Source organism: Tamandua tetradactyla, chromosome 4, assembly GCF_023851605.1.
Source record: "Tamandua tetradactyla isolate mTamTet1 chromosome 4, mTamTet1.pri, whole genome shotgun sequence".
Classification (NCBI taxonomy): Eukaryota; Metazoa; Chordata; class Mammalia; order Pilosa; family Myrmecophagidae; genus Tamandua; species Tamandua tetradactyla.
In genome coordinates this window covers 184,239,194-184,254,759 of record NC_135330.1, presented here as the reverse complement: position 1 = coordinate 184,254,759, position 15,566 = coordinate 184,239,194, and the positions used below count along the sequence as shown (strand labels likewise).

General features: G+C 34.4%; 1 protein-coding gene across 1 annotated transcript in view; it reads right to left on the bottom strand.

Annotated features, from left to right (window-relative positions):
• Nucleotides 1-6,690: 6,690 nt before the first annotated feature.
• The window catches only part of SLC9D1 (solute carrier family 9 member D1), a 141,140-nt gene continuing 132,264 nt past the window's right edge, over nucleotides 6,691-15,566 (bottom strand). The window contains exons 11-13 of the mRNA XM_077158749.1: nucleotides 12,052-12,131; nucleotides 10,806-10,955; nucleotides 6,691-7,296 (exon numbers count right to left, since the gene is read on the bottom strand). Of these exons, the coding sequence (XP_077014864.1) occupies nucleotides 7,183-7,296; nucleotides 10,806-10,955; nucleotides 12,052-12,131 (344 nt within the window). The 3' untranslated portion in view covers nucleotides 6,691-7,182. The remainder of the gene's footprint in view (nucleotides 7,297-10,805; nucleotides 10,956-12,051; nucleotides 12,132-15,566) is intronic.

Genomic DNA, 15,566 nt, shown 5'->3' with positions numbered 1-15,566 from the left:
AAATGGGGGGGAACCGCTATACAATATGAGAAAATTCATCAAGTGTGAAATATGGGCCTTAGTTTTAAAAAAAAAACTGTAAAAAGACAACTTACTTAAATTTGAACATATTAAAATATCAATATTTGCAATATTAAAATCTAAATGTAGATGGATTTCAGATGATATTAAGGATTTGTTAATTTGTTGGGATTTTGATAATGGCATTATGATTATGTAAAACAGTCTTTGTCAGTTAGGAATGCATACAGAAATATTTGCCTGGGAAATGACAAGTTATCTTGGATTTTCTTTAAAATACTCCAGAAATTAAAAACAAAACAAAACAGAAAAAAACAGGCAGGTTTTATGGCATGTGAATTAAATCTTAATTAAAAAAACAATACCCCAGAAGAAAGAAAAGTGTGTGTATAAGAAGCCAGGAATAGAAACTTCAGATTTGCAAAATGTTTACAATCATGGAAGCTGGGTGAAGGGTATGTAGGGGATTTTAATCTATTATTTAAAAATTTTCATAATTGAAGTTAAAATACTTCAGTGGAAAAATTTGAAGAGTACTATTGTAGAATATTTAGAGAACTTAGAGATAAAATTGTATTTGTGAAAGTCTTAAAGCTTCAATGCTTATAACTATCTATAAAGTAGAATTGGTAAAGCTATTATTAAAATATAGTGTGTGTTCTAGCTAGCTGCTGGAATGCGATACACCAGAAATGGAACAGCTTTTAAAAACGGGAATTTAAGAAGTTGCTAGTTTACAGTTCTAAGGCTGTGAAAATGTCCCAGTTAAAGCAAGTCTATAAAAACATCCAAATTAAGGCACCAACAAGAGGTTACCTTCACTTAAGAAAGGCCAATTAAGTTCGGGGTTTCTCCCTCAACTGGAAAGGCACATGGAGAATATGGCGACGATGTCTGTATGTCTGTTAGCTTTCTCTCCAGGCTTCTTGTTTTATGAAGCTTCCCTGAGGGCATTTTCCTTCTTCATCTCCAAGGGTCTCTGGCTGTGTGGGCTTTTGTGGCTCTGAAGCGTTTTCCAAAATGTTTCCTCTTTTAAAGGATTCCAAGAAACTAATCAGGACCCACCTGGAACGGGTGGAGTCACATTTCCCACATAATCAAAGGTTAATACCCACAATTAGGTGCGCCACATCTCTGTGGAGATAATCTAATCAAGCTTCCAACCTACAGTTGGGATTAAATAGGGATTAAAAGAAACGGCTGCCTCCACAAAATGGTTCAGGATTAAAATATGGCTTTTCTAGGGTACATGCTTCTTTCAAGCTGGCACAGCACGTTTCCTTAATTCTTATTTATACCATTCTGCTTCCATTTCAATATTCTGAAATCAGAACCCCCGGCAACGTTTACTCCTAATGTGGGAGCATTTTCTCCTCACCTAAAGCTGTTATTATAATAATGGTGTGTCAAGATCAGTGGCATCTTATATTTGAGGAAATATGGTAAGAAAATAATCCTGACAGGAAACACAGCCCAATTGTTCCAAGCTCTTTGTTTATAGGTGGAAAACCTACTCTCTAACATTGGAGAATAAGATGAGTTGCCCAAATTCTTGATGATTTTAGGAACTTCAGATTCTTTTCTTTCCTGAAAAGTCCTAAGTATTTTTAGTATGTTCTCACATGTGTACGTATCTCTGCACTAACTTTTAGTTGATATTTAGTATTGTTTTTGTTTATGTAACAGTGATAAAAATCCAATTTGGCCCAATTTCTATCACATTGTTTTGGAGTGTTGATGAAAATCAAGGAGAGAGTTCAAGCCAAATGGCTTTGATGAAAATCAAGTAGAGAGTTCAAGCCAAATGGCTTTGTTCATTCAAGTGAGGCAGGAGATCTCAGGGGCCCAGCTAGAGTTAGTAATATAACAAGTAAGAATTTTTCTCTTCAAGACTAATGCATGAAATGCCACAATTACTATTTTTCTAAATTAAGCAAAATTTGGCCATGAGCTTCCATTTACCTGACCAGAAACTTAATCTCAATCATAATTTGGGTCATGATTCCTGCTCCCAGAATCAAACCTGCAGGTTTCACACAATTGTAAAATTTGTGGAAGAACCTTTAGTCTTCAGGCTGTTATGGTAGAAGCTGAAATAACAAGCCAGATTGACATGATCAAGGCGGGCGTGAGTTCTATCCATGTCCATCAGGAAACTTAGGCCTGGATCCTGAGGTAGGGGGCGAGTGAGTGGGGGATACTGGGGCAGTGTTAGAATTCAGTCCTCAAGCACAGATCTCCACATTCTCATAAACTGCCACTCGCTGACTCTGCTGGATGAGGAACCCTCAGTCAATTCCTTTCTCAATTCCTTTAGCTCTCTCTTACCTTGAACAATCGCTCTTTTGCTCCCTAAATCTAAGCAAAACAAAAGGCCTCTTAACGCTCCTCCAGGGTAAAGGAAGCCAGAGGTCTGCAGAATACCAAATCCTACCTACTTCCCAGGAAAAATGTCTCTCATTCTCGCTGGATAAGACTATTGGAAAATGAGACCTACCTAATTTCTCTATCAAGCCATAGTACCACATAACAAGCATGAATTCTTTATAGGCCAAAGCTGCAAGGCTATGTTTATTCTTCCATTCTAGAGTAAGCAGGGAAAGAGCAGATGACAGGAGAAATTCAGAGTCAGGGATTTAAAGATGCAGTAGACAAAAGTTTTACTGAAGTAGCTGGGCTTGGGCTCCACTTAGCTACCAAAGGAAAGGTTGAGAGATTCAAAATTTGGTGGCAGTACAACATAGGTAGAGAAAAGCAGGGAGAAGGGGTAAATAAAAGGTCAAGAGGGGGATGGTGTCAACTAAATCTGAGGCCTTCATAACTGATCCAGAGTGTGGCCACATGGCTAGGTGTTTATGGAGTACTGGCAAGGATGATGGGACATGGTTAAGGGAAGATTTCAGACAGATTGCCAACCTTCACAAGATTAACAGCAGGAGATAAGATGAGGATGGAGAAACTTGAAGCTGGTACTGAAATAATATAGGATGACTAAAATAGAGTTCTAGGGGGAGCAAACGATAGAAAATTTATTTGGAAGGGATGATAGAAGTACGCATATGAGAATAATGTTCAAGGGGATGCTCAGAATGCCTGAGTCAAAGACATGTGAGAGAATTAGAATCATGAAATGACAAATGGATCTCAGAGAATTAGGGAAATAAAATGGTGAAACAGATTATAAAGGATAAAATGATTGGTGGTGCATCTAAAGAACAGCTGGGTTTTTATTTGTATTTAGAAGACATAGCACAGCTGAGACACAGGACAAGATGATATCTATATTATAGTTAGCAGTGTCCTATTAGGATTTCACAACCTGCATTTATGTACTGGGAGAACAATTTATCTACAGGTATATCTATGCCCATGTAAGAATGAGTGTATGGTTGTGGGAATGCAGTATGTGATTAAATTTAAAAAGGAATCAAAATGGATTTCAAAGTTTTTTCTTTAAAATATATTTACATGGTCTTCATAACTTCCAATTTCATTAATTAAAAATATTGCATGCTTTCATTCATTTACTCATTCAATAAACACATGTTCTGTAAATATTATATGCTAGGATTAGGGATTTTTGTCATACATGTTGCAAATATTTTTCCCAGTTTTAAGTTTGGCTTTTGTTTATGGTGCTATGATGTGCTAGAGTTTTATATTTCATATGGCCAAATCTCAATCTTTAAAAAACTACAATTTCCTCCATTGCCAAATATTGTAAGTACATTTAAAGTAATCTATTTATAAAAACTCAATTGGTGTACATCTTATAAGCCTATCCTTCCATGAAGTCTTTCCCCCTCTTCCCTTCATTCTTTGGACCCTCTCTCTTCTAACTTCTCTAAGCAAACTACTCCATCGATCACCCATCTCTTATATTTTCATTTTCTCTCTGCTGCCTTTTTCTTTAATCTCCCTATCCTAAAACCCCCATCATCACCTTACCTTGCCTTCTTTTCAAGTTACCTATTTCTCTCTTGCTCCTTTATCACCTTTGTATAATAACTCATTAAATATTTGTGAGCTGATTGTCTTCTTGCTACCTACCAATCTCCAATGATCCCTTCTTGTTCTTCCTGTTGAACGCGGCAGTATTTCACATCCCAATGGCCCCACTGGCTTCCTTTGCCTATACTTTTGCAACCTAGTCTATTCCCACTATTTTAGTGATCCTGTATCTATGTCTTTGGCTTTTACCTCTCTCCTGAGTTCCAAAGGCTCTTCTTTCTTAGGCACAGAAAATGTTTTATCTCCAAAGTAGACTCCACTATCCCCTTGCTCTGCCTTCTGGATAAAAACTTTCCCCTGGGAGACGTCTTAGGTAGAGGTGGTATGCTATCTTCCAGTTGCTCAAGATTTGATTTCATGTTTTCCACCCCTAAAATTAATGTCCAGTCTGTCACCAAATCTCACTGATTAGTGCAAAATTCAGTTGAGACCCTTGTTAACTCTTCCCTGAACTACTGAAGGCAATTGTAAGAGGACCCAGAGCTTTGAAGAGATCTCCCTATCATTATCCAAACTTACTGGCAATGTGGCAAAGACCATTCCAGTTTTTTCTCTATATGCATTCTACATCCTTCACACTATTTTCACTTTCATTCCCCGAATACAGGACAGCCTGCTCTTCTCCTACATACACGTTTTTTGCTCAAACTAGACACTTCATCTGGAATACCCTTCCTGCACATTTTCACACTGAAATCTTATCTACCTTTCAAATTCAGCTTATATCTTACTTCTTCCAAGAAGCCTCCCCAGATCACATATCAGAATTAACACGCTTCATTCCACCTGTTTCCCTAGCTATCACAATGTCTTGTTTTCACATTTATGTATTAGTTATGCATTTTAAATTTATATCTACCTCAAAGAGTATTGCTTCCTAGAGAGCAGTAACTATTGTCTTTTACTGCTTTGCATACAGTAAATGATGCATAAACATTTGGTTCATTTTATATCTGTTGCTTCAAAAAACTAAAGCAAGATTCTTTCCTAACCTGTCTCCCATGAGGTATTTACTATAACAGAAAAGTTGCTAATACCTTAATTTTCCATTGAATATTAAGTAGCTACCATGGTATTTGCCATTCTCTTTTTGATTTCTACAGGTCTGAACAGTACAATTCTTTACATATAGGGGGCTTTAAATTATGAGGTCAATTGATTATACCAGTTACCACAGCAAGTTAATGATGACAGGAAGGCACCAATAGAGAGGGTAAGGACGAAGATACAGGTGAGTGAATAGTTAAGAGAATAACATCCTAGATGGTGGGAGGGATGGCCCCACAGGGGATGAGAACAGTAGACTGTCATCTTTAGCTTAAAAGTCACATGATTCTTTCTCTCTCCCTAGGCAGATAAGGTAAAAGATCAGCTAGCTACTTGAATTCTCAGACAGGCAGATGTCATCTAAGGATGTTTCCTTTTATAACTAAGTGTGTATTTTTAGTAATTATTTCATTCTCACAGAGTAATACTAACTTCAGGTTCTTTGGGGAAACCTGATGTCATCCTCATCAAATAGATTTCATTCAGTTCAACATTTAATAAGCTCCAGGCTCTGTTGTAGGGACTGGAGATACAAAAAGAAATAAAACATACCCAGTAGCCTGAAACATATCCCAGTATGTCCAGATGTGAAGTGTTAGAGATGTTGAGAAAGAAGGGCATTCAGGAATAAAAACAATGGATAAGTCAATTTTGGATAAACAGGTCATGTCCAGACTAGACTATCTCACTTACATTCTGGATTTTTAATACACACAAAAATATGGGGGGGGAAATTGTGCCAGACAATTTAGTATAATTTAGAAATGAAAAAAACCAATGCTGTTTTTTTCTAAAAATAATGACATACTTACAAAATTATTTCTCCATTAACTTACTTCAGACTAGATACAATTTATTTCATCTTACTTTAATGTGTTTTGATTTATATTACTGACTGATCTGCAACTTGTAATTATACCTCTACCTCAATTATTTAGTAAACTATTATGTTTGTTAAGCCAATATTATAGGGAAACTATGGTTTAAAGTACTGCTAAGAAAAATCCTTGCAAGGATCAAATCTTTCTCAGTGCGTGGTTTTCTAAACTGAGTTACATATTAACCAAAATAAATTTTAGAAATATCAAAGTTAGAATTTAGGATTGTCGATAGCATTGATCTCTTGGAGAATAACATGGTAATATTTGAATTATTTTAATTAGAAAATTGGCTGATCCTGTGTTGCAAAGATAAGCTCAACGCAAAAACCTAGTTTAAAAAAAAAAGATTTTCAATAAATTTCAATTAATTACACCCTGAACATAAATTATCTTTATTAAAGAATGCATATTCTTGAATTCAAAAAACATATTTTTTTTTTTTTTTTTTTTTTTTAAAGGAAAGACAGAGAGAAGGAAGGAAGGATAGAAGGGAAACATTTTTAAACATTTTCTTGTATTCTGTTTCTCCGTTTTTGTTACATGGGGTGGGGCCGGGAATCGAACCGAGGTCCTCCGGCATAGCAGGCAAGCACTTTGCCCGCTGAGCCACCGCGGCCCGCCCTCAAAAAACATATTTAAAAAGAATGTTATACATGATAAAAATTGACATGAAAGTGTTTTATTTAAAACTGTTATAATGAAAAGCAAATAGACATATAAGATATTCATCTCATTTTAGAAAACATAGGTTTTAATGATTAAAAGTAAGCTTCCAAACTCTATCAGAATTAAAATCTCATATCACAGAGATGCTTTAATAACAAATATTTGACCAACAGATTACAACTCTAAACTGTAACATAAATAAAAAAAGCTTTCTATTTTTTAATTCCTTATAAAAAATCATAAACTGATGAATTAACAATAGAAAGTTAATATTAATTTCAGAAAAAAAGGCACATCAAGGCAAAATAGCAAGGCTATTTGTAAAATGCAATGTTACATTTCTACCGTGCATAATCAACTTACTACAAATAAATTACTCTGGAAGATTCTAAAATTTGACAAAGTATAATCTGCATAAGCTGGGAAAATATGAAGACACCAACCCTGTGATACAGTGTTATTTTGTTCCCAATAAGGCTTAAAGGAATGTACATTTACAAAACTGAAAAATTTCCTCTCAAAGTCATTTATTGTATCAGTCTTATTGATTCTGTTGTCAGACACTTGATCGTCTTTCTGGTTTGGGTACAAATTTCATAATTGCAGCTCTCCATAGTACTGGAGCAAGTAAAAGACTAAGAGTAGTCACACTTAATATAAGGAGGTAGACCTGAAAACAAAAAGTACAAAATCATTATCTCTTTATAGCATGTTAAACCACAGCCAATGATAAAAGGACATTTTGATTTGAAATGGAACTGAGATTTGACAAACAATTTAATGCTATAATCAGTTCTAAATAATATTTGAGTAGACTGGAGCCAGTGAGCTTTGCCTCAGGATCAGCACTACAGGACCTACAAATGAGTCAGAATGGCTAATAATGAATTCCGTATCCTAAATAAGTATTGTTGAGCTAGCTCTCAAATGGAACTCAATAAACAATTCCATTTTTAAATACTTATTTCTAATGTATTTTAAAGTTAAGACACCCTATTTTCCTCACATTTACAAGATACAAAGAAACAACCATTTAATTTCAAATGTTTAGCAGCATTTCATACTGTATCAATAGAAAATTTATAACTTATTCAGTTCAAATTTATAGAGAGCAAGTCTGCATAATCAAATACTAAAACTGTCACATGGACAGGGAGTTTTTTTTTAAATTTTTAAAACAATTTTATTGTGAAATATATATACAAAAAAGCAATAAATTTTGAAGTACATTGTAACAAGTAGTTATAGAATAAATTTTAGAGTTTGATATGGGATACAGTTCCACAATTTCAGGTTTTTCCATTTAGCTGCTCCGAGACACTGGAGAGTAAAAGAAATATCAATATATTGATTCAGCAGTCATACTCATCTGTCAAATCTTTTCTTCTCTGTTATAACTCCTCCTTCTCATTTGATGCTTCTCCCAGTCTTTAGGGGTGTTTGGGCTATGCCCACTCAAACTTTGTCATGTTGGAAAGGGGTGTTGATAATATATGATAAGGGGATGGAACTAGTTGATGTTCTTGGAGAGGCTGTCCACTATGGATTTCAGGACTTATCTGGCCTAGGAACCATCTGGAGGCTGTAGGTTTCTGAAAGTAATCTTAAGTGCATGAAAATTCTGTAGTATCTCAGATACAGCCCTAGGTGTTCTTTAGGGTTAGCAGGAATGGTGCTGATTGGGGTTTGGCAAACTGTGGTAATTAGCAATATCTAGCTGAAGCTTGTGTAACAGTAGCCTCCAGAGTAGGCTCTCGACTCTATCTGAACTCACCGAGCCACTGATACCTTATTTTCTTACATTTTTTTACCCCACTTTTGGTCAGGATGGCATTGTTGGTGGACAGGGAGATTTTAATCTGCAATGTAACAACAAAGGGAATGCAACTTTGAAAGTGGGGGACAGGATAAAAGAGGGGCAGAGGCAAGTAGATCAAAGTTGGTGTAATTCTACTAGTGATTTTCATTAGCTCTATCATGCCATTTGTTGGATTAGAAAATATTGAAATGAGGAAGAAGTAAATTCTTGCCGTGACTTTAACAATCAGGCTCAATATATTTCAATTTTGCTTAATTAGATATCCAAAAGAATTAAAACAGAAACAAAAACAAAAAATAAGGCTTAGACTAAAGGATAGGGTTAAAGAGTAAAACATAATTTCTAATGGAAATCACCATATATGAAGTAGTATGTGTCTAAAAATCAACAACTTAAAAGAATCCTGAAGTTGACAATTTCTAAGTTGGGAAATACAAAAAATGAGCTAATTTGAGATAACTTACAAGTCTGCACAAAAAGTCTACAGTTTTCTAGGCCCATCTCAGCACATGTAATTCAAAAGTATGTATTTTGGAGAATAAATAATTCTAATTTCTACCAGTATCAACCAATGTTTTATCCATTAAAATAAAACAAAAACAAAACTCTATTCAATCTCTACCCTGTTTTCACTGAAACAATAATGCTCTACTTTTAGTTATAAAAATACTTTTCTTAGTTATAATATCAATTTTCCTTAGATCATTTAAGGCTAATACTTTAACTTAGCTATCTGATCCTTAAAGAACACACAGATTTTAAATAATATTAGTAATAGGTAAAACAATCAATTTTTTGTTTTAGTGAGAAACTATCTTCTACTTCAGAACTACAACCCACATCTCACAACCAACTATAAAACCTTCCTCTTATCTCATCAAATTCTAATTAAAAGCCCATCAAAAAAGCCAGCACAATTAAGAACAAAAGTGAAAATGAGCAAAACTGGAGAGAAAAGGTAACGTAAGTGTGGAAAATGGCAAACAGACATATAAGTAAACTCACATACACAATGGTACATATGTACCACATACATATACACCACAAAGTTACACAGAGAAAGCCAGACATAAACACATAAAGAGAGATGCATAGATTCGGAGTTTTTTAAAAGGATAACAAAAAAAGAAGGCAAATGAGAACGTAAGAAAAAAGAAAGCTAATGTGTTTTATGCAATATACTATATATAGGGATGCGTGGAGATGTTTATATTTATGAATATATATATAATATATATATATACAATTCGCATATCTAGAGTTGTAAAAATATCAACTATTGGGTGGTGCAACGGTGACGCAGTGGCAGAGTTCTTGCCTGCCATGCAGGAGACCAGGGTTTGATTCCTGGTGCCTGCCCATGTGAAAAAAAAAATCAACTATTATTTAGCAAAATCTTAAAGGAAAAGATCTAAGTCAAATACTTTTTGGGTAGGGGGTAAGCAGGAGAAAAGGGAAAGGAAGGTGCTAATAAAAAAAAAGCCAAAACATATATATATATATGAAAACTTTTCATGTACTTTATATATAGGAAGCTTTGCTATCACCTGTAATAAGGCTTTAATTTCAGCTATCTAAAATTTGGAGACATAATTTTTAAAAGCACTTTTGTCAACAACTATAGCTCAACTTTTAAAGGTGGGGCAAGGGAAGAAAGAGATGTTCTATTGTATTTGCAAAGAAAAAAACACACACTTTCACAGAATAACATTCCCATCCTGTGCTTTTTAAAATGTTCAGAACTGTAAATTGTGTCTCTTTTAGATATCTAACCTGAAGGAAAATCTCAGAAGAAAAAATCTAGAAGTTCTCCAGTCCTGGTTTACAACCGTAAAGACTTCACATAAATAAGGTTCATATTAGATTTTGTCCCAATATTATAAAGATACCCATTTATGTTTCTTAAAAGTTGTTATTAATGTACAAGATAGTACATATTAGCTAATAAACTTAATTTATTTCTATTTACAAGAAATATCAGAACCACTTAATTATAATTGTTACAAAAGATGGTAACACTTCAATTTTACTAGTTAAATTTTACTAGTTAAAATTAACTAGTAACTCAGCCAAAAAGTTCCCATATTACCTAAAAATCATCCTATAAGTGTCATAACAAAAGACAAATACTTGAGATTCCAATTTTAATTCTGTTGCTGAATGTGCGCCTAAACAAGTCACTCACTTCTCCTGCAACTAATTTTTCTGTAATATTGATTCAAGCTATAGGCCTATGGTGAGGACATCAAACACTTATTATGAAATACTTGATAATGAAACACCACCTAAAACAGTTAATGAACAGTGATAAAACATTCATCAAATGTTGAAAATTCACAGAAAATGAATTAAAGACATACTTCCCGAGAGATGATTCCTGCTCGTCGTGCTCTACTTCCCAGAACAAAAGAAAACTCACTGACTTGGGCCAGCCCAGCAGAGACAATCCATTTGATATACTGGCTGCTCTTTGGCAAAATGAGAGATAAGACTAGCCCTGCCAAAATAAACTGCAAAACAGTCTCCATGTTATTTTTTTAAACAAAACATTAATTAAGAAACTTGTAATTAAAACACATATATAATAAGCTAGTTAGAAAATACCAAAACACCAATAGTACTTGAGTAAAATATAAGTGGGGAAATGCTTATAGATGCACTTTAAATATGCATAAGACAACTTCTGAATACAAGATATTTTAAAATAAATTCACAGAGAACGTGAATGTAAAATTACAAGTTTAGGCTTACTAGTAGAGAGCAAGACTTTTTTTCCAAATTAAATTAACAGTATAAATCTAATGATGGAATTCTTTTTTTTAGTAAGAGAAATTTCTTTCTCTCTAATGTAAACAAAATCCAAAGGTGAGCAATTCAGAGCCTGTATGGCAGCTTTAACAATCATCAGAGATTTTGGTTCCTTTAAGAGAGAAATATTTTAAGTCAGTTTTTATAATCCAAAAAGCCAAACAGTTACTAAATAGGTAACCTCAAATTAAAGGTTAACACAAGCAACTCGATACTTTACAGTAAGAGAAGAGACAAATGGAAAGTGCCAGAACAATTTTCAGTAATCTTCTAAATATATTTTTGCATATATCAGAATAATAAGGATTTGTTGTTCTTTAAATTCATTTGGAATAACAGTCAAAATACAGTGCAAGGAATTAATTTGAGGGTCTAGAAAGTTATTTCTCCTATTCCAATTTTTGCTAACTCCTAATTTTAAACATACTAAATTCTGAGAAAAACAAATCTAACCAAGCAAATCAAAACAACCCAGCTTAAAACAAATCTGTCTCTCCTCAAGCCCTGCCATGAGTAGATAAGCAGGAAAAACATTCTCTGAAATATGGGTTATAATCTAAGTTAGAGGGCGATTTGGATGAGATTTCAAAAGAGCAAGCAAATAAGCAGTTTTACAGACTTGCCATTTTTAAATTCTCTCTCAGAAATGAATGACATTCCTGAGCTTTCATAAACTTAAATTATTGGTAGGAAATCAGGCCTAAGAGGTCAAAATATGCTTTGTAACATATTAAAATTAAAAAAAAGACAACATAATTTTGTCACAATTTGAAATTACTAAGAAAAGAAAATTGATACCTTCATGATCACCACTGACAAAGTAAGGAACATCAAGACAGTGAGTTCATATATTACAAAGGTAGGAAAAACATGAAGCCCTGTTTGAAAAAATGAAAAAGTTAACTTTTTTCATTATTACAGGAATAGGCTTCAAACAAATGGGCACGCATTTCTCAATTATAAATCTCAATTGTAGTGTGGTCATTACATTTGTTTCAATATTGAGAAGAAATAAATTAAAATGTGAAATTCTTCTAAGCATGATTCTTGCATGTCATTTTGGCACTCACAAAAGCATTTTCTATTAGATCTGCTCCTCAGCTGTTCTCCCCTAAATGCTCCTCTTCTCCCAATTTAATCAGAAAAAGTCTGCCACAAGAGGATAAATTTAGCTAGGTGCTCCATGCTGTATCCTCACTGTTAAGTTTCCTACAACAGTTTTTACTGTTAGGAAAATAAGGTAAAATCTGATGGAAGCAATTACAAGTCTAATTTTTCCTTATGAAAATATCCTAACCAAGATGTATATGATTCTTGAATTCTGTACACAAATGAGAATGGCCATGAAAAAGAAAAGCTAAATACACAGACTATAAGTTTGCAAAGGCCCAGTGAGTACCACCATCCCCACAATTTAGAAGGCCATTTAAATGATAACAGAGCCCTCACTAGAGTCGTTCTCAGTAATGCTCACATTCTTTTTCTTTGCCTCATATATTTTGAAACAAGCAACAAATACATTTTCGTTATATATATATTTTTGTTCTCTCCTTACTTTTAAAGCTTCTCCTGGGGACCTAACCCTCCCATTCTGAAACCACTAAATTATCTCCTATAAAGGTTTCTGAGATACCTTTGTCCTGGACAAGGTAGAAAAATGAACACGTGGTTGCTGGTTGGGTGGGGAAGAGAGGTAGGAATCCTTTGCTCCTCTATAGAACCCTAATCAAGTGCTTCTCATCTCTCCTCTTCTCTTCCCTGGGCTAGGTATGTTAGGCTATCCATGTTTCAATGTAGCTTCATCTTTATCCCTTCAAGGAAAACAAGGACTACCAGAGATCTTTTTCTTTCTATTAAGAGTACTTAGATATTTAAAATTTGAATGCAATAGACTCAATCAGTTTTTAGTTATGCACAAACCATCTATCTCTGTTTTACTCAGAAACATAAATGTAAAACTTTCCCCTTTTTTTGCAAGATGTAATTCCTCTTGCCTTGAAATACAATAGTTGATACCCTACGCTGGTATTCTAGTAATGAGTGTACTTGCTTTAGCACACATTCTAGTTTCCTTCTTGGGCTCCTCTAGTTTTCCCTTTAAATAACTGAATTTCTTAATGTTCTGTTTTAGCTATGATCCCTTCTTAATAGCTATTCTCATAGATCACTCCCCAAATCTGTATCTTCAACACAGATCCTTCTTTTGAAACCCAGGCTAACTGCCTGTGGAACATATCTATTGGGATGATCCACTGGCCCCGACATTTAACATGTCCTGAATTGAACTCCTTCTCCATTAAACTTTTTTTGTATGTATGCTTCCTACCCTAGTGAACGCCATCACCATTTTCCATTTGCCCAAGTCAGATACATGAGAGTTCCTAACTCTTTACATTTAATTATTTATTAAGTTCTACGGGTATGCCTTAATAATTCTCAAATATTTGCATCTCTCTCCAGCTGATGCAACTACCCTGGTTCAGACACTGGTGCTTTTTAAACTTTTTAAATTGCCACCAACAGTATGAAATCGTTTACATTTTAATCCAATATTTACAAGTATATAACTAAAATAAAAGCTTCATGAACAATACTTACCCTTACTATGTGTCACTTATTGTGATAATTCTTATCCTATCTAATCTCATCAAAAAAATAAAGGCTGGCAGAGATTCTCTGAATGGAGTTCACATTCACTAACGGGTCATGACCTGCAGTTTGGAACATACTGGTCTCCATTACTACAAGATCTTTGCCAACCCGATTTCCCAGTGACATTGCAGAAAGAATTTTCTTTCAAACAGAGATCCGATTACATCACTGCCTTGCTTAAAAGCTTCCAGTGGTTTCCTCACTGCCCTCACGATAAAGTCCAAATTTCCCTGATCTGGCCTATATTTACCCACCAGCCTATCTTGTTTCTTTTCCCCCTGGGAATTATTTATTTCAATCACACCAATCTTGCCATTCCAATCTCTTGCTTTGGGGCCTTTGCATATGCCTTTCTTTCTTCCCAGCTTCTTTCATTGTCATAGCCAAATACTTAGCATTGGACAAACAGTGAGCTCTCAACAAATACTTGTAGAATAAAAATAACTTTTGAGCTTTTTGGGATAGACAGTGATTCAATCATATACCCTTTGCAGCAGTAAAGTATAGCATCTTGCATTAAGTAGGTATTTAATGAATAACTATGAAACTAAATTGAATAAATCAGTATTTAGAAACATTAACAAAAGGGAGAACTAATATGAAATAGACATTTCAGTCACATATTAACTTTGGGAGGAGGGCAAATGAGTCACATTATAGCTTTTCTATTTATTTTCATTCGTTCTGTAAACACATATCAAACATATATTTTGTATAACATAATGGTAACCAGTGTAGGCTCCAGGCTGAAATCCTGGATCTATGAATTATTAGTAGTGGACCTGGGTAAATTTCCTAATCTCTCTCTGTTGTAGTAGTTTCCTCATCTGGAAATTAGGATTGGGGGGGATAAATAAATAAAATATTAAGTGTAAAGCACAAAGCCCAGCTGATACATGGTACACAATATGTATCGACAAATGCAGCTATCATGATCATTGCATACATTATACTAAGCCCTACAGATATAAAAGTGAATGAGAGGGTCCAGTGCCCTCAAAGTGTTCTGAACTTAGATTAATTCATATACATGACAATGAACTATAACACCACCTGTAGATACTGTTACAGAAGAATGATGAGCAACAAATAATGACTGCTTCTGTAATCTTCCTAATGTTTCAGGAAGGGAAAATGTGAGGAGGAGAGGATGAAATCCTTGTTGAAAATTTCATTTTACAGAAAAGAAAAGCAAATTATTGACACTATTCAGAAAACCAGAAGTTACTAGGAATTAATCATTTTGATGATCTAGTGCAGGGTTTGGCAAACTTTTTCTACAAAGAACTAGATAGTAGGTAGTTTAGGCTTTTGTGGGCCATATGGACTCTCTTGTACCTACTCAACTTGGCTACGTTGTAGCACCAAAGCAGCCATAATTAAAACCTAAACAAACAGACATGGCTGTGTTCCAACAAACATTGTTCAAAAGAAGAGGTGTCAGGCTAGATTCGGACCATAGGTCATAGCTTGCCAATCCTTGATCTAGTGGAAAGAACGTGGGCTTTAAAAATCTCAGCTCAAAATCAATCACACTATCTACTATCCATGTGAATTTGAATGCAATTATTAAATTTTTGAGTGTCAGTGTCCACATCTTTGAAATGATGACAAATCTTGATAATTACTTTGAAGGATTGATTTGAGGACTGAATGGAAAA